General features: G+C 45.3%; 1 protein-coding gene and 1 pseudogene across 1 annotated transcript in view; one reads left to right on the top strand and one right to left on the bottom strand.

Moving 5' to 3' along the window:
* LOC135057151 (NACHT, LRR and PYD domains-containing protein 3-like) overlaps positions 1 to 6,544 on the top strand; it is a 45,128-nt gene extending 38,584 nt beyond the window's left edge. Inside the window, exons 7-10 of the mRNA XM_063963050.1 lie at positions 2,192 to 2,359; positions 4,971 to 5,141; positions 5,258 to 5,425; positions 6,472 to 6,544. Coding sequence (XP_063819120.1) covers positions 2,192 to 2,359; positions 4,971 to 5,141; positions 5,258 to 5,425; positions 6,472 to 6,544 — 580 coding nt within the window. The remainder of the gene's footprint in view (positions 1 to 2,191; positions 2,360 to 4,970; positions 5,142 to 5,257; positions 5,426 to 6,471) is intronic.
* A 1,453-nt stretch (positions 6,545 to 7,997) lies between these two features.
* Positions 7,998 to 8,115, bottom strand: LOC134898406 (5S ribosomal RNA; annotated as a pseudogene).
* Between the last annotated feature and the right edge of the window lie 10,932 nt (positions 8,116 to 19,047).

Below are 19,047 nucleotides of genomic sequence, written 5' to 3'. Positions count from 1 at the left end.
CGGCAATACCACTGGACTTATACAGCAGCACCACTCGTCTGGACTTATACGGCAGTATCACTGGACTGGACTTATATGTCAGTACCCCTGGAGTTATACGGCAACACCACTGGACTGGACTTATACGGCAGCACCACTGGACTGGATTTATATGGCATCACCACTGGACTGGACTTATTCGGCAGCACCAGTGGACTGGAATTATACAGCAGCACTGGACTTATTGCAGCACAGAACACCACCACTGTGAGTGAACTGATGCAGCACAAGACACCACCACTGGATTGATGCAGCACAAGACAGCACTGGAATGATACAAAAGAGCAGGTCGCCCCACGCGCCACGCCCCTTTCCCGCACAGACCCTGAGGAGACATGTCCTCTTGCTTCACTCTCCAGGACTGGAGGGAAAATGGCAGCAACACGCGGCTCCTTATATAGAATCCAAAACCTGTGAGAATCTGACAGCGGGACGATGACATTTGACCTCGTTCTGGTCTCCGAGTCTGGCGGGAAACCCGAGCCGAACTCAGATTTGGGCTCGGGGTGTGATGTTTGGAGGGGTTCGGTTCTCAGGGAACAGAACCCGCTCATCCTTAAATAGGACTCAATTGGTACACACCAATAGCCTCTGACAACCCAATATGGACATGATTCCAGAGAAAGTCCTAGCCAGGGTATGATTATTGCTGCCAATAGGAGACAAATGAATGTTTCATCTACCTTGTGAATTTGCTTTGCTACTAGCACTGTGACATTTTTTAAAATTGTTTTCTCTGGGGGAGGCACGGCATCTCCGGAGATGCTAGGCACACCCCCAGAGTGAGGTAATTGGGGGCTTCCCATGAGGTCACACCCTCTGTAGTGATGTCATCGAGGGACTTTTGTGAGGCCACGTCCACTACTGGCAAAGCTACACACCCTTTTCAAGAAATGACTGGCGCTTCATACCAACCCTGGCTTTATATTGTCCATTTGCCAGCAGTTCCAAATGGCCAGTCCGGCAGGGCCATCTTTTTATATGGGCTCAATGGACAGTTGTCCACAGTCCTCAGGAGTATAAGGGCCCTAGGCTGATAGCTGAGTTTCTCCTTTTTCCAGTAATACCAGATTTTTGAAAACTGGCCCTGGGGAACCGGAGATATCTGACTTCAAAGCAACGGTTCGCATCCCAGCCTGTTAATTGCTCTTTGCAGCCAGAAATCTAGGGTTCTGTCTGCTTAGAGTTTTCTTAGGGTATACTCCAAAAGTTGGAACGTTCCCCTTTTGGTGAACACTGGCAACTTGTCTCTACTATGCCCAGAACCAGAGATATCAGCCTTCCAACAGCTGGACCCAGCTCCAGCTCCAGCTCCACACACCTGGTATGCAGGTTTATATGTTCACCAGTGGAATGCTCTGGCTCCGGATCCCCAAGTCCACAGTACCTCATGAAAGGACCCTGAAAGGATTCTCTAGTTTAGTTTTTTATCCTATTGAAAGCTAAGAAATATATTTCCAGAAATCGGAGCTATGTGCAGTCAAGCAAGCAGCCCTCCCGTGGAGAATTATGAATATTAAGCCCACTCCACTATCCACCCCTGTCCTACATATTAAACAATTTCATTCAACCCAATGCCCCCTTCTACAGTTTAGTGTTCTCCCTCTCACCTCATGTCCCACCATCTGTGCAGTAATGGAGTAATTAGCAGAAATTACTGCTCCATGTCCTACATGCTGAGCAGAAGATTCACCTTCTACCGCCCACGGTACATCAAAGCCTCCGCTGATAGAATCCCCCACCCCAATTGCTGCAGGATGAGTAGGTGCCAGAGTGCATTACTTTGCACAGGGGCCTACACTGCTGTAAAGATGGACCTGCAGTCCAGCCCTGTTATGAAATAAATAATGAGAAAGTGTATGCAATAAAAGTTGAGGATGTGTGCCCACCAGCCAGTAAAAAAAAACTGTACTGTTCTCCCCAGCACTCTCTTTTATACTCTTTGATCTTAAAACCATTTTGTTATTTGTGTTTCTCATAATTATTTCAGTCAAGGGTTATTTAAAAAAAAATGGTAAGGGTTCTTTACGGTAAGAGCATAAAATTAAATGAGTTAGCACTGTAGGCTGTCATGCCAGATATGTCACTTTCTATTACAGATGTAATAAATGAGGTAAAAATATATTTGTTACATTTTTCCCATCATTTGTAGCTTGGCCTACTGCAGACTGACCGAGTCCTGCTGGGAGGATCTCAGCTCTGTCCTTATGAAGCAGTCTCTTTTGAAGCTGGATTTGTCATGGAATCATTTGCAGGACTCTGGAGTGAGACGTCTCTGTGGAGGGCTAAGACATCTTGCTTGTACTCTCCAAAAGTTGATGTGAGTACTGTTTGATTAAGTACATGGATAGCCCTCTATTCTTAGACCATATAGGTCCCCATGCAGTATTGAGCACATCCTGTGATGCACAGGTGCCGATTTATGTTTTTGCTGGTGGGTGCTCGGCGGGAGCTGGAATGAACGGGCGGCCGCGGCAGTGACTAATGCTCATTACACATTATGCAACACACAGTAATGCCCATTACACATTATGCCACACACCGTAATGCCCATTACGCAATATGCCACACATTGTAACAGTTATGGCCCTGACACCATTTTATGCCCCACACACAACAATGCCCCTTACAAATTATGCTTCTAATAACTTATAAATTACCTGCCTGTTGTCAGGGGTTTCATGCTCTGGGCTCCTGCGCATTGCCAGGGGTCACCAGCACATTGGCAGGGGTTTCATGCTCATTGTCAGGGGTCTCCTGCGCGTTGCCAGGGGTTTCATGTTCATGTGCATTGCCAGGGGCTTAATAGGTGTTTCCAGGGGTCTCCTGCACATTGCCAGCAAAGAATGGGAGGGTGGGTGCAGGCGGGCATCACTAAGTATAATGTGCTGCTAGCCCAGCGGCAAATGCAGGATTTTTCTGGGAGGTTTCTGTACATGATTGGTAGGAGTAAATGCAGGTTTTGTAGGGGAGGGGTGGTGGGTGAGTTTCATACACGTTACACAGAACACATACATGTACACACAAATAGAACACATACAAGCACACACAAAGACAAACATATAACACACACAAACACATAGAACACACACAAATAGAACACACACACACACACACACACACACATAACAGTACCCTTCCCCCCTCCTCCCTCGTGTGCTCAGCCCCCGCAGTGGATTGAGACGCGATGGGGGCTGCGAAAGGGCTTCCGTACATTGCATGTAAAAAAAACGTAAAATGCCTGCCGTCAGGGAGACAATCACTAGAGGTCAAATGTGACCTTATAGCGTTTGTCTCCTCCTTGGCGGTGGCCATTTTTGGTAGTTCTTTTTACACTGTAATGTAAGGAAGTCCTTCCGCAGCCCCCAGCGCGTCTCAATCCATTGCGGGGGCTGCGGCGGGGCTAGCTTTAGTGGGTGGCTTGTTCCGTGGGTGCTCCTGGACCTATGCTGTGGTGTACCCAACCCCTATTTGGATGCTTGGGTCGGCTATCCCATCAGAATCATCAGGGTACACTTGCATCAGCCTATACTTATTGCCAGAGTAGCAATAGGGCAGAAGGGACTGCAGCCCTAGCAAAGGCTAGTTTCAGCCATCTTCCTGGTATAGATATAGTACCTGCATCTGAATGCGTAAGCACTGAGGTGGCCACTTGCCGTGTCTGTGCAGACTGTAACACTGCCGGTGATTCTTCACATGCTACTATCTGCACACTATTGCACACCTTTGACACTAGCACTAACCCTATGGCTAGTTTCTCCGTCTGAACATTGCCACAGGCTGCAGCTGCTTTCAATGACATGCCTCTGCCACTCCCATAACATGCCATCAACACTCTTATAATACGGCCACGCCACTCCCATAACATGCCCTCTAACACTCCCATAACACGCCCCCGCCTCTCCCATGACACGCCCCCACCTCTCCCATAACACGCCCCCACCTCTCCCATAACACGCCCCCGCATCTCCCATAACACGCCCCTGCCTCTCCCATAACACGCCCCCACCTCTCCCATAACACGCCCCCGCCTCTCCCATAACACGCCCTCACCTCTCCCATAACACGCCCCCACCTCTCCCATAACACGCCCCCGCATCTCCCATAACACGCCCCCGCATCTCCCATAACACGCCCCCGCCTCTCCCATAACACGCCCCTGCCTCTCCCATAACACGCCCCCACCTCTCCCATAACACGCCCCCGCCTCTCCCATAACACGCCCTCACCTCTCCCATAACACGCCCTCACCTCTCCCATAACACGCCCCCACCTCTCCCATAACACGCCCCCGCCTCTCCCATAACACGCCCTCACCTCTCCCATAACACGCCCCCACCTCTCCCATAACACGCCCCTGCCTCTCCCATAACACGCCCCCACCTCTCCCATAACACGCCCCCGCCTCTCCCATAACACGCCCTCACCTCTCCCATAACACGCCCCCACCTCTCCCATAACACACCTATGAGATTGGCTTTTTTTTGTTTTCGCTCCAGGCCACTCTCCAGTCACTGCCCAGAAACACCCATCTTTTGCTGTCCCACCTCTGATGTTGCCAGAAGGAATGGTAAGCCATGGAAGATGATATTAGGCCATATTCCGGTGATCTCTTCGGGAAGATGTCGCACTGTGCCAGAGTCTTTGCTCTCTAGTGGCCAGTGTCATCTTCCCAAATATCACTAGGAAAATGGTTCTGGCCGGGGAGGAGGGACCCGCTTCCTGTTCAAGTAAGGTAGGAAGTGGATGCCCTACCCCTCTAATTTGCGACCCCACAATTATTAGATTAATATTTTGATATCAAGGAGCATCGCCAAACACCTTTTTTAGTCCACACCCTCTTTACCGAGGCCCGGGGAGGCTCTCTATGCGCCTGGCCACGATAGGGGCTGCAATTGCACATCGCTTTACTTCTCTTTACTTCATTGCAGATTGTACAACTGTGAATTGACCCAGTTCTGCTGTGAGGACATTTCTTCAGTCATTACTATAAACCGATCTCTGATAAAATTGGACCTGTCATGGAATAAGATACAGGACTGTGGTGTAAGACTCCTGTGTGAGGGACTCAGACATCAGGCCTGTACTCTACAAGAGCTGAGGTGAGGATTATGCTGTATATTATATAGTAACCTGCAGGTCTGGGTGTAAGATTAATAACAGGAGAATCAGTAAAAGTGAACTCATTCCTTTCAGTCTTTTTCTTTTCTTACTGTAGGCTTCATCGTTGTGGTCTGACATCATCCTGCTGTGACGACATCCGCTCTGTCATAATTAAAAACCATTCTCTGGTCCTCCTGCAGTTGACAGGGAATAATATCCAAGATTCAGGGCTTAAACTTCTGTCTGAGAGACTCAACATGGGTTCTACCATGCAGGAGCTGTGGTGAGATTTTGTGTTACGTAGATTTGGAGGGCAGATGCATATCCATACTTGAGCCCAGATTATCAATTCAGATTGACTGAGGTAAAAAATGGAGTCACCAAACCTGGACTGTAATGACAGAATTGGGAAACATCTCTCTATGGTGGATTTGTAGTAAGCCTATGATAAAGTACCAGCCAATCAGTTCTTGTCATGTAACAGGCTGTTTGAAAAATGACAGGAGCTGATTGGTTGGTAGTTTATCTTTTTCAACTTTAACTCTCTCCAAGGCATAGTAGAGTGGTTTCCAAACTCAGGGGTCTATTTGCTTTGCTATAGAGCTAGTGCAAGTTTTCATGGTGATACCGCTGGTGGCATATAGGGACTCACCAATCTGTATTACTACATCTATGGACGCTTACAGTGAGTCCTTGTACTTTTGGCCACTGCTGCATTTCAATCAGAATCAGGCTTTATGATGGCCAAAGTCTCAGATCATACTTCCAAACAAGTTCCACTCTAAGTAGGGGGTTGATGTATCAAACATTCTGAAAAGGACAATTGGAAGACATGTAACAGCAGTTAATCAGATTCTATCATTGTATAGACTATACCAGAAAAATTATAGCTGTACTCTGATTGGTTGCTATCGGCAACACCTCAGCTTGTGTTCTTTAGAAAGTTTGATGAATCTCCCCATAAGTCTCAGATAAAGAGTAGGGGCATATTTTGTGAATTTATAGTAGCTAAGGAAGAATCATGAAGCTACAACTGATTTCCAACGTAGCTGGCGCAGAAATACAAGAAATGGTGGCGTCTCCCGAGGGGCAATTTAGGAACAACAGCAGAGAAATTAGAGAGATATAGGGGCATATTTATTAATGAATCTTTGCGGGATATCCACAAATATTAAGGTTCCCCAGCATTTAACATAGAGGAACCACAGCAGATATTCCCTTTAACTACCGCAGTAGCCAAGGAGCTACCTCTCTGTAAAGTACATTTGGTGTAACCCTTGCTTCATTTTTATCTGCTCTTCCTTGAGTAACTGTTTTTGGCACCTCTAGGGTGACTGTTGATTTCCGTGATATAGTGCTAAAGAGATCGAAATTGAAGAAGCCCGAGTGCATTTCCAGTTGAAAAGGTAACTTGTCTACTCCTTAACTATTACATCTTGTACAAACTGAGCAACTGAACTCTAGATATGAATGCATTGTATATAGTATACTGTTAGGGTTTGGTCTACAACTGGCTGCAACAAAATATGCCTGCCCCCTTTTGTGATTAGAAATGCCACCTAGAACCTTCCCATGGGATACCGGTTACCCTGAACATAGAACCACATATCTCCCACTAGATTTAGTGTCTGTCCCTTTCTGTACACCATGCAGAAGGTTTGAGCAAGGGAGGGTGACGTAGGGATGGTGGCACCTGATGACTATGTGTCTGCCCAGCCTGGTGTTGATTTTATATTTAACAGCATGCTGCCCAAAGCCCATTGTCCACCGTCTCTATACACTCGATGCTGGGGTCCAATGGAAGGAGACCATGAACATCAGATAGGGTTGTGTACTATAATAGCAAGAAAGGTCAAAATGTTATGGAACTTAATCCCTGAAAAGTAATTTAGAAATCATGGTACTTGGCTACATATGAGTTTATGCAGGGTAATGAATGGTCACAGAATACTAAATTTGCAACAACCGGATCAGCCATGAGGATGTCTTGCTTGGTACTTCAGAGATGTGCAGGCATAGATCCACTAACCAGCGTTTTGTCAAAGCCACCGATGATCGGACAGTGTGACCAATGGATTTGAAATGGCAACAGAGATAAGTGCTAAACTAGCCGTCTTAAATCCATCGGTCAAAGACACTGGTCATAGGGCCTAATTCAGACCTGATCGCTGTTGTGCAAAATATCAAGGCGGACGATTATCGAATGACTGTGCATACATACAGATCATAATGTGCAGGCGAGAGGCCAAATTGCGAACGAATGAGTTCAGCGTCTGTTTTTATCACTAGGCGTAGGCAAGTTGATTGACAGGAAGTGGACGTTTGTAGGTGGTAACTGCCCGTTTTTTGGGAGTAAACCTGAAGTACAAGAAAAAGAAAGTAGACTTCTTTGTGGGTGCACTCTTGTGAAGGAATAATGAGATATTATCAGAAGTTAAAATCTAACTTTTATTACGAATGATTAAAAAAATTATTAAATCTCCTGAAAACAAATAAACAAACAACAATTACAAGGACACATCATACAGGACAATTAAAAAGCGGTTGGCAATGGAAGCATAATGGTGAAGTGTTTAGAATAAATATAGTATTTATAATCAGAATATATGCAATTTAATCCGGCGGCAAGAGAAATTAGTTAATCATTGTCAAAATACAAACTGTGACAGACTGGTATAGATGGTCCAGTATCTCAAACCTTGACAAAAATGGCTCAAATGCCTATGTATTAAGATAATGTTTGGAAGGCAGGCTATGGTGGATTTTAGGTGGGATGCCTCTGACAGCCAAGTTTAGAATAATAGAAAAAATGTGAATCTGCTGTCAGTGTTAGACAGGAGTTTCTCCTCATTCTAAACCTACTGCACCAGGTATTCTCTGGTGGTCCCCCACCAGGTACTAACCTGGCCCTCACCTGTTTCGCTTCCAAGATCGGACGGTATTGGGCACAAGCAGTGAGGTATGATAGTAGGTTATCCGTATTCTTATGCAACCATCTCCTGAATCATTGATAAGAGTTCATCAATACTTAGAAAGAGAAGATAAAGTGGATCTGCTTTTGGTGTTAGGTGATGGACCCTTGTCCCACCAGCTTGGGAGCTGCCGTGGGAAGAGAGGTCCCTCAAATCACCAATGAGAGTCCTGAATCAAAAAGAGTATGATATAAGGAGGGCAAATCCCTGACCTGAGAAATTAAAGGTCTAGATTGCCTTCTAGATATCCCCCATATTAACACACTGCTATTGTAGCTCTGTGGAATAGTTAGTATTGCTCTGCAAAAAATGGAGTGTAGAATAAATAAATAATGTTCCTCAGAAAATCAAGATCAGGCTATTTGCAACAGCAGCCTAGAGTTTGAACCTGTTCTGTATCCATAAACCAATTATTCCGCTTGTTGTTTATTTATTTGTTTTCAGGAGATTTAATAATTTTTTAATCATTCGTAATAAAAGTTAGATTTTAACTTCTGATAATATCTCATTATTCCTTCACAAGAGTGCGCCCACAAAGAAGTCTACTTTCTTTTTCTTGTACTTCAGGTTTACAGTAAGCAATTACTGACTTCTGGGTGCACCACCAGTTAAACATATAAGGGCATTCTTTGGCCCAGATATCTGGCTTATATTGGTTTACATAGAAATTTTTGCAATTGACAATATACCAGTGCGGAATCAAACCCATATTTGTTTGTAAGGTTTTTTGGGAGTGTCAGGAAAAACTCAGGCATTCCCAAGCATTTTCATGGAAGGTGTGTGACATAAGCTCCGGACCGATCAGCCTGTTTCTTTCACACTCTAGGAGTAAGTCCTGGGCTACGCACAGACTGGAAAAATCATTCGATGGTGAGTTGTGAATGGATTTGCAGCTAACCGGCGTTTCCAAAACTTTTCGCATGGCGTACGCAGACTTGCACACTCTGGGCTGCGACTAGCTTGATCACAAACAGTCAGGTCTGAGTTAGGCCCATAGACGACTCTGACAAGTCGCGGGTTGGTAAATATACCCCTTTGCCCAATTGTGAACTCTGTACCCAATTAGAATTATAGAAATATCAGTCCATAATTATTTTGCCCCATGTACTGATGTACTGTATCTCTTTCCATGTCCAATTTCTTCCCATTCAACATGTGTGCAGATAATGTGTCCGGTGACCCGGCCATGGAGGCGCTACTACCCAAGAATGGAAATTCATTGATAATAAGATCATCTATTCATTACCAGAAATGTCATTAGATCATCACATAACGCTATGGGAAGATGAGGATGGTGTTACCAGTGGAAGGACGAGAAGCTCTTTTACATACTTGTAATAAATGTGTCTCTGCAAGGTGTATATAATTTTGTTCCTGTTATATGCTGTAATCCGGAGTCATTGAGCACATTCAGTGTAATGAGTAATGTATGTGTAATGTATATATACCTGAATGTACTGTTTCCACAATAGTGACATACAGTATTAGCGATTTGTGACAGGTTCAGTTTATGTAGTAATACTGATGGAATAGTTATTATGTATGTAGACGGTAATATAAATAATTGCACAATGCAGCGCATGTTTTCCCAGGGGGCCTGGGTACAAGAAAAAAAATGCATGTAAGCCTCCCCCCCTTCCCTTCTGGGCATAATCAGCCCTCATTAGTACCAGGGCTCTTCTGCATAGCCAGTGTGGGTGTGGTTCATTAGGTCGACATGAGTTTGGTCGACATAAATTATGTCAATCACGTTTGGTCGACATGCATTAGGTCGACATGACCACTAGGTCGACATGTTCATTATGTCGACATGTGCTAGGTCGACATGGAAAACGGACGACTTGAGTTTTTTTACTTTGGTGTCGTTATCTTTGAAAAGTGATGGGGGAACCACAGTTAGTGCACTGTGACCCTTTGCATGGCTCGCTTGGAACCCCAATTAGTGCACCGTGACCCCTCGCATGGCTCGCATGGAACCTCATTTAGTGCACTGTGACCCCTTTCATGGCTCGCTTGGAACACCAATTAGTGCACTGTGACCCCTTGCATGGCTCGCTTGGAACCCCATTTAGTGCACTGTGACCCCTTGCATGGCTCGCTTGGAACCCCAATTAGTGCACTGTGACCCCTCGCATGGCTCACTTGGAACCCCATTTAGTGCACTGTGACCCCTTGCATGGCTCGCTTGGAACCCCAATTAGTGCACTGTGACCCCTCGCATGGCTCGCTTGGAACCTCAATTAGTGCACCGTGTCCCCTCGCATGGTTCGCTTCACTCGCCATGCTTTGGGAACGGTGCCTAGCTCCGCTACCACTGCGGTCGGCACAGGTTACCGTTCCCAATTGTAGTCCACGTGGATCGTTAAGTATGAAAAAGGTAAAAAAAAACTGTGAAAAACTCATGTCGACCTTTTTCCATGTCGACCTAGTACATGTCGACCAAACGTGGTCAACCCACTGTATGTTGACCTAACTCATGTCGACCTAATGACCTCCATCCAGCCAGTGCCTAGTAGGTATGGAAGTAATAGTAATAAATATAGATTTAGAACAAATTGACTTTCATGAACTACAAGTCCCAGCATGGCCCTGTTGCATATGGATAGGCAGCATGACTTTGAGGATCAGCTCAAACTTATAATAATAATAATAATTATTATTATTATTTTTATTTATATAGCGCTCTTTCTCTCATGGGACTCAATGTGCTTGACAGATACTAAGAACGGGATACACAGGTTTATATTTTCAAAACATTACCAAAGGTATGAACATACTAGGGAGGTTTGGATTTGCAAGAAAAGCAGAAGAGACTGTGGAGATAATACAAAGGCACAGCAGCAATTTTGGGTCATTAACTGCAGGATCATTCATCCTACCTACAAAGGATCCCAGTGAGGCAGCCATTTTAAGTGCACTACATAGGAACACATTAGGTGGAATAGGTGATGCCTGGAACCGATGTCCCACAATGAGGGAGAAAATTATTAGATGAGAACCTTGCAAGCTCATCAGAACCATGCTTTATTTCCTCTACACAGAGTACCATGTGAGGCAGCCATGACTGGACGCACTGCTTTGGTTACAATGTGCTAACAAAAAAAAGCTCTCCCAGCCTCCAACAGAGGTTGGATGACATAATTTACATTGAATAATGTTCACCTAGCTTCATTCTACCCCCACCCCCACTGCAAAATACTGCAAATTGTTTATTGAACAGTGGGGGTGTGGCCACAATAACATGTAGCTTCACCCCCCATGTAAAATACAGTGACCAGCAGCTCTAAACACTGAGGGATAGAGTCACAATGAAGAGGATGCAGCACCATGCCCCCTACCCATCAGATAGGGTTGCCCCCTCTGGACTCTCTTTGAGCAGGGTTATTGAAAGTCGGCAAGTGTGGCACAGCTTTATACACTGTCATCCAAATAAAGATTATTAATATATATAATAGAAGATAAAAGGTATCTGCTTTATATACTAGGCACCAGAAATGGTTTGGCTATGTACACAGAGATCGCCATGGCCAATTTGATGACCCAGGCAAGATTCTGGATGGTACCCCCTCTTCTTCCAATGTGGGACCCTCTGCATGCAGCTACGTTGCAGGTGTATAAGAAGAGGGCCTGGCTCCACCAAATGGGTGTGGCCTCATGACAGTGGTGACTAGGAAGGTAGAGGATGTCAGTGTCTCCAGCCATCAAATCTCTACCCCTTGCGTGTCCCCAGCCATCAAGTATCTTTTCCTTGTGTGTCTCCAGCCATCAAGTTTCCCCCTACCTTGTGTCTCCAGCCATTATATATCCCCCATCTTGTGTGTCTCCATCCATCAAATCTCCCCCCTTGTGTGTTTCTAGCCATCAGGTCTCTTTCCCTTGTGTGTCTCCAGCTATCAAGCTTCTACCTATCCTGTGTCTCTAGCCATTAAGTTTCTTCCCCTTGTCTGTCTGCAGCCATCAAGTATCCCCCCACCTTGTGTCCCCAGCAATAAAGTCTCCTCCCACTCTATGTTTCTAAAGCCATCAAATCTTTCAACTTGTGTGTCTCCAGCCATAAAGTCTCCCTCCACCTTGTGTCTGCAACCACCAAGTATCTTCCCCTTGTGTGTCTCCACAATCAAATCTCCCCCTTGTGTGTCTCCAGCAATCAAATCTCTTCCCCTTGTGTGTCTCCAGCCATCAAGTCTCCTCCATCTTATGTCTCCAGCCATCAAGTCCTTCTTATAAAAAATATGGGGTGCAAAGGAATACAAAAAATGGCCTCATTTGCATGTGATCGGTAAAATGGTACCAATAGCTATCACACCCTAATTATGTACAACAAAATTATTTGCAGTGCTCCTCTTGAGCACTAAACTCTTCCTATATTACAAAGAAAATTTATAATCTCAGATTCCTAATACATCATGTGATAGAACCCGAGAGAATTACATTAATAAACCATCATATTTGCATTGGGTTCACAATTATTAATAGAAAAAGAAATAATTTAGCATAAGGACATATTTTAAATCCCGGAACTACTCATAAGTGGTTATTGTCATATATCCACTATATCAACACTACTACAATGTATCAGTATATTGTATCTTTGCTGTCGGCTACAATACAACAATTATTAAGCACAAAGGGGGTCATTCCGACCCGATCGCTCGCTACAGTTTGTCGCAGTCCAGCGATCGTGTCGGAATTGCGCATGGCAGCTTTCGTTACCTAGCGATCGTCTCTGAGATAGAGGCGGTCGCTGGGTGGGTGGGGGCTGAACGGCGGCTTTAAGCCACCGTTTAGGGGGAGCGGTCCGGCCAATGCAGGCGTGGCCGGACCGTTGGGGGGCGGGCCGCGGCAGCTGCATGTCATCGCACGCAGCCGCTGCAGCCAGCAGGAGCGGCGAACAACTCCCGGCCAGTCGCAGGAGCTGTGCTGGCCGGGAGTTACTCCTCAAACACAAAGGCATCGCCACTGTGCGATGCGTTTGTATTTGTTCGGGGGGGGGGGTGGGGGGGGACTGACATGCAGACTAGCCCTGTGCTGGGCGTCCCCCCACATGTCAGGGAACATGATCATAGCTGTTATCATCACACAGCTATGATCATCTCGGAATGACCCCCTAAGTTTTAAAATATGCAACAACTGGATTTCACTGTATCACAAGGCTGCAGCCATAGGGAGGTTCAACATTGCTAATCACCACTTTGCATTGTATCTTATTCAAAGAAATGTATTACAAGGGAACAAACATCTCCCTGCGGCTGTTTGCTAATATGTATTTTTTGTGTGCTTGTGTGTCACCAGACCTTTGAATTTTGGCCTCCTAAGGACATGTCAGTGTCAACACCACAAACAGATGCATAAAGGTCACACTTTTGGTTTATAAGCACAATGATATTGAGGGCATATCCCCTCATGGGATGTACTGTAAGTACATATATGTACACCGTTGAAAATTGTATCACCATAACCCGTCATAAATCTGTGTATACCTTTATACAAGAATATCCCTTTAATCAGGAATATCACTTCAAATGCCAAATGCTTGATTACTACAATTCCTCCGTTTTATGTACATAAAGGAAATTGTTTTGCAATGATACAATTAATTGTATCACAAGGCTGCAGCTATGAGAGGATTCCCTAAGAGATTCAACGTTGCTCACTCTTCTCCAAGATTGATTTGCAAGGAGCATACAATCTCATTCGAATATGGCAGGGGGACAAGTGGAAAACCGCTTTTAATACCCACTCAGGACACTACGAGTAGTTTAGTAATGCCGTTTGGACTCTACAATGCCCCTGCCGTTTTTCAGGATCCCATCAACGATGTTCTTCAGGAATTCCTAGGAAGATTTGTGGTCATCTATTTAGATGATATCTTGATCTACTCTGCCTCCGTCAAAGAACACGAGCTCATGTTAAAGCAGTCCTCACCAAGCTCAGGAAAAATCATCTTTATGCAGAACTGAAGGAGTGGGAATTTAAGGTAGAGAAGATGGCCTTCTTAGGATATATCATCATGTCCAAGGGTTTCTCTATGGATCCTAAGAAACTCCATGAAATTGTTGATTGGGTTTGTCCCTCTAATCCAGTGATTTTCAACCTTTTTTTACTCACGGCACACCGAACAATATTTTAAAATTGCCAAGGCACACCATCAGTTCCCCACAGGAAAAAAAACAAAAAACACACACTGGCCCTCACAGTAATAAAAGAGACACACATACATTGGCCTACACAGAAAAAACAATCACATTGCTCCCCACATAAATCATGTTGCTCCCTACATAAATCAATCACATTGCTCCCCACATAAATCCTTTTGCTCTCCACAGGAGAAATAAAATAACAAATATCAGCTGTCCTCCTCCCTGTCCCTCAGTGGCGGGGGTTGTTCATAGTGGATTGCTGCGAATACTGAGCAGTGGGCGGGCGGGCAGGCAGGTAAGGATGCGGGTAGGCAAAGAAAGCTGTGGATGCAGGCGGGAACTGGAAGATGTGTATGCTGGGTGGTGAGTCGCGGTGGCCGTGACCTATGATATCACACCGCAGCGTTATCAAGGCACAGGTCACAGCCGGAGCATGAATGATCCTTTAAGAAGAGCCCGGGAAAACAGTTCACTCTGAAGGTGCAGGAAGCTGCTCTGGCTCCGCGGCACACCTTGCAACTGGTCGCGGCACACTAGTGTGCCACGGCACACTGGTTGAAAAAGCCTGCTCTAATCTGAAAGCTACTCAATGTTTCCTTGGTTTAGCTAATTATTACAGAAGATTTATCAATTCATTCTTTACTATAGTAGCTCCAATTGTGAGTTTAACCAAGAAAGGTGTGGATCCTGCTCATTGGTCACCACAGGCGGTTAAGGCATTTGAGGGCCAGCATTTATCTCTGCTCCTGTTCTCTGGCATCCCAATCCAGATCTGTCCTTTATTGTCAAAGTAGATGCCTCCGAATTGGGTGTTGGAGCTATTCTTTCGCAAGAGAATCCAGTCAGTCATATACTCCACCCCTGTGCCTTTTTTTCTCGGAAATTTTCCCCTGCTAGCTACTATGATGTTTGAAATTGAGAGCTCTTCGCAGTCAAATGGGCTTTGGAGGAATGGAGGCACTAGCTAGAGGGGGCAAGGCATACAGTAACAGTACTCACCTACCACAAAAATTTAGCCTATATTGAATGAGCAAAAAGATTAAACTCTCGACAGCAAGATGGCTGTTATTCGTTGCAAGATTCAATTTTGTGATTACCTTTCGGCGGGGATCCAAGAATGTAAAGGCAGATGCTTTATCCAGGAGTTTTATGCTAATTCAAGAAGTCAGTAAGTCCCCCGAGCCCATTGTTTTCCCGAAGTGCATTTTTGCCGGGCTCACTGTTAATCTCGAGTCACGTATTCTGTCAGCACAGGTACAGGCTCCATCTGAAACACCCTCTGGACTCCTGTTTGTACCTGAAAAACTTAGGGCTGCTGTTTTATCTGAATTCCATTCTTGTAGGACCTCAGGTCATCCAGGGATTGTCAAAACATTAGATCTTCTCTCGCGTTCTGTCTGGTGGCATACTATCAAGACTGATGTACCAGAGTTTGTAAAGGCATGCAATACCTGTGCATATCAGTACCCTTCAAACCATGGACCCATTTATCTATGAATTTCATTATGGGTCTACCGAAATCTTCTAAATTTTTCAGTCATCTGGGTGGTGGTCGACCGCTTCAGTAAAATGGCTCATTTCATTCCCCTGTATAAATTGCCTAGTGCTAAGGATCTTGCTGCTTTGTTCATTCAACACATCTTTAGCATTCAAGGATTCCCACAAGACATTGTGTCTGATACAGGCTCTCAATTTGTGGCATGTTTCTGGAGGTCCTTTTGTTCTGAACTGGTTATCAACATCAGCCTTTTGTCAGGATATCATCCACAGTCCAATGGGCAGACAGAGGGGGTAATCAGTCTTTGGAGCAGTATCTGCAGTGTTATATCTCTATAAGTCAGGATGATTGGGTTAACCAACTACCCTTTGCAGAGTTCACTTATAACTATTCTGGACATTCGTCAATTTCCATGTCTCCATTGTTTTGTTTATCCGGTTGTCATGTCATCCTAAATATAATACTTTCATTTCATCACTACAGTCTAATTCATCTTTTCCTCTTGTGTCACTTCTCAGGAGGATTTGGAGGGAGGTACATCAAGCCCTGGAGGATGCGGCAATCTGGTCTAAGAAATTGGTGATCAATTTCGTAAACCTTGCTCTTTCAAAGTAGAAGACATGGGGGTATATTTACTAAGATCCCGATTTTGACCGAGATGCTGTTTTTTCTTCAAAGTGTCATCTCGGTAATTTACTAAACTCAAATCACGGCAGTGATGAGGGCATTCGTATTTTTTTGGAAGTCCAACAAAAAAATTACGAATGAATACACCATCGGTCAAAACGCGGCTGTTTAAGTATGAATCTCGGTCATTTACTAAGAAGTGCAAAGCAAAAACAAAAAAAACACTGCCGTGAAAAATTACAACTCGTAAAAAAGTGCTAAAAAAAAGCAGTCCTGCTTTTTTGATCCGTGATTGGATAGGCATGCACGGATCCATGAGATCCGTGCATGTATATCAGTGGGAAGGGGTGGGAAAGTGCTTATTTTCTCAAAAAAAATTGCGTGGGGTCCCCCCTCCTAAGCATAACCAGCCTCGGGCTCTTTGAGCCGACCCTGGTTGCAGAAATATGGGGAAAAACTTGACAGGGGTTCCCCCATATTTAAGCAACCAGCATCGGGCTCTGCGCCTGGTCCTGGTTCCAAAAATATGGGGGACAAAAAGAGTAGGGGTCCCCCGTATTTTTAAAACCAGCACCGGGCTCCACTAGCTGGACAGATAATGCCACAGCCGGGGGTCACTTTTATATAGTGCCCTGCGGCCGTGGCATCAAATATCCAACTAGTCACCCCTGGCCGGGGTACCCTGGGGGAGTGGGGACCCCTTCAATCAAGGGGTCCCCCCCCAGCCACCCAAGGGCCAGGGGTGAAGCCCGAGGCTGTCCCCCCATCCAATTGGCTGCGGATGGGGGGCTGATAGCCTTTGTTGAAAAAGTAAAGATATTGTTTTTAGTAGCAGTACTACAAGTCCCAGCAAGCCTCCCCCGCATGCTGGTACTTGGAGAACCACAAGTACCAGCATGCGGCGGAAAAACGGGCCCGCTGGTACCTGTAGTACTATTACTAAAAAAATACCCAAAAAAAGACAAGACACACACACCTTGAAAGTAAAGATTTATTACATACATCCACACAAACATACATACATACCTATGGCCCCACGCAGGTCGGTCCTCTTGTCCAGTAGAATCCATGGGGTACCTGTTGAATAAATTATACTCACCAGCTCCAGGGTCCCAGGCTCCTCGTAGCATCCATTTGTAATCCACGTACTTGAATAAAAATAAAAAAACGGACACCCGAGCCACGCACTGAAATGGGACCCATGTTTGCACATGGGTCCCCTTTCCCCGACTGCCAGAAACCCACTCTGACTTCTGTCTAAGTGGGTTTCTTCAGCCAATCAGGGAGCGCCACGTTGTAGCACTCTCCTGATCGGCTGTGTGCTCCTGTACTGACTGACAGGCGGCACACGGCAGTGTTACAATGTAGCGCCTATGCGCTCCATTGTAACCAATGGTGGTAACTTTCTGCTCAGCGGTGAGGTCACTTTCGGTCAACTGCAGGGCAGAATCAGCTCAAAGAACCCGAGGCTGGTTATGCTTAGGAGGGGGGACCCCACGCAATTTTTTTTTTAATTTTACAGTGTTTAGTTTAAAAAAAAAAAATGAACCCCAGCACGGATCACACAGATCCGGCCGAGATTCATTTTTAAAAAGTCGGCAGTGTTTTGCTAATCACTGCCGTAAAAAAAGTAAAAAAAAACACGAATGACATCGACATCGGAACAAATGAAAATGCAGAATACAACAGCTTAGTAAATTAGTCGTAATCAATTCAAAAAGTTGCAAGTTTACACTTTCGATGTCATTCGTGATTGAACTTTGACCTTTTTCCGAAAATTACGAATGTTAGTAAATATACCCCATGGTGTGGTTATCTGCTCGGAACATCAAGCTCCACCAGGAATCCCAGAAATTGGGTCCCCATTACACTGGACCATTTCAAATCATCCAGAAAGTGAATCCTGTTGCTTTTCATCTTCAATTATCCAGATCTCTGAGAATTAATAATGCCTTCCATTGTTCTTTGTTCAAACCGGCATTTGTTTCTAGAAAATTTAAAGTAGGTGGTTTCAGGAGACCTTCTCCAGTCATGGTTCGGGGATGTCAGGAGTTCATTGTGGAGAAAATCCTGGACTCCAAGTTTGTGCAGGGCCAAGTACATTATTTGGTTCATTGTAAGGGCTACAGTCCTGAGGAAAGACCTTGGGTGTCTGGGAGGTTCCTCCATGCTCCTGTACTAAAATAAGTATTCTTCAAGAAATATCCCCAGAAACCTGTATCTAGGGGTTTCTTAACCCCTCTTAAAGGGGGGTACTGTCAGCAGCAGGGTTGGGAGGCACACATCCTGGCCTTTGCCTGGGAGCCGGGATGCCATGCCTCCCGCTGGACCCCACCCGGCGCCTAGAACAGGCTTATGCCGGGAGCAATGCCTCCTGGTCCCCACCCGGCACCTAGCAACAGGCTAACGTCGGGTGCTGCGAGCCGCCAGACTCCTAGCAGCGGTGACGTCAGAGGCAGATGGCATTCCCCATTGCTTAGGGTGTAATGTATGTGCACAGGGCAGCTGCATACAGTTTGTTTAATTAGACTACAGGATTCTGATTGGTGCAAGCACCATTTATATTCCCTTCCTGGTCTCTCCCAAATCACTGGTTATAAGTTCCTGCTTCATGTGAGAACCTGTCAGCTTAGCATATTCCTGAAGTCAGTTCTTTGCCTTGTTGTGT

Source organism: Pseudophryne corroboree, chromosome 3, assembly GCF_028390025.1.
Source record: "Pseudophryne corroboree isolate aPseCor3 chromosome 3, aPseCor3.hap2, whole genome shotgun sequence".
Lineage (NCBI taxonomy): Eukaryota > Metazoa > Chordata > Amphibia > Anura > Myobatrachidae > Pseudophryne > Pseudophryne corroboree.
This window is presented reverse-complemented; position numbering and strand designations above follow the sequence as displayed.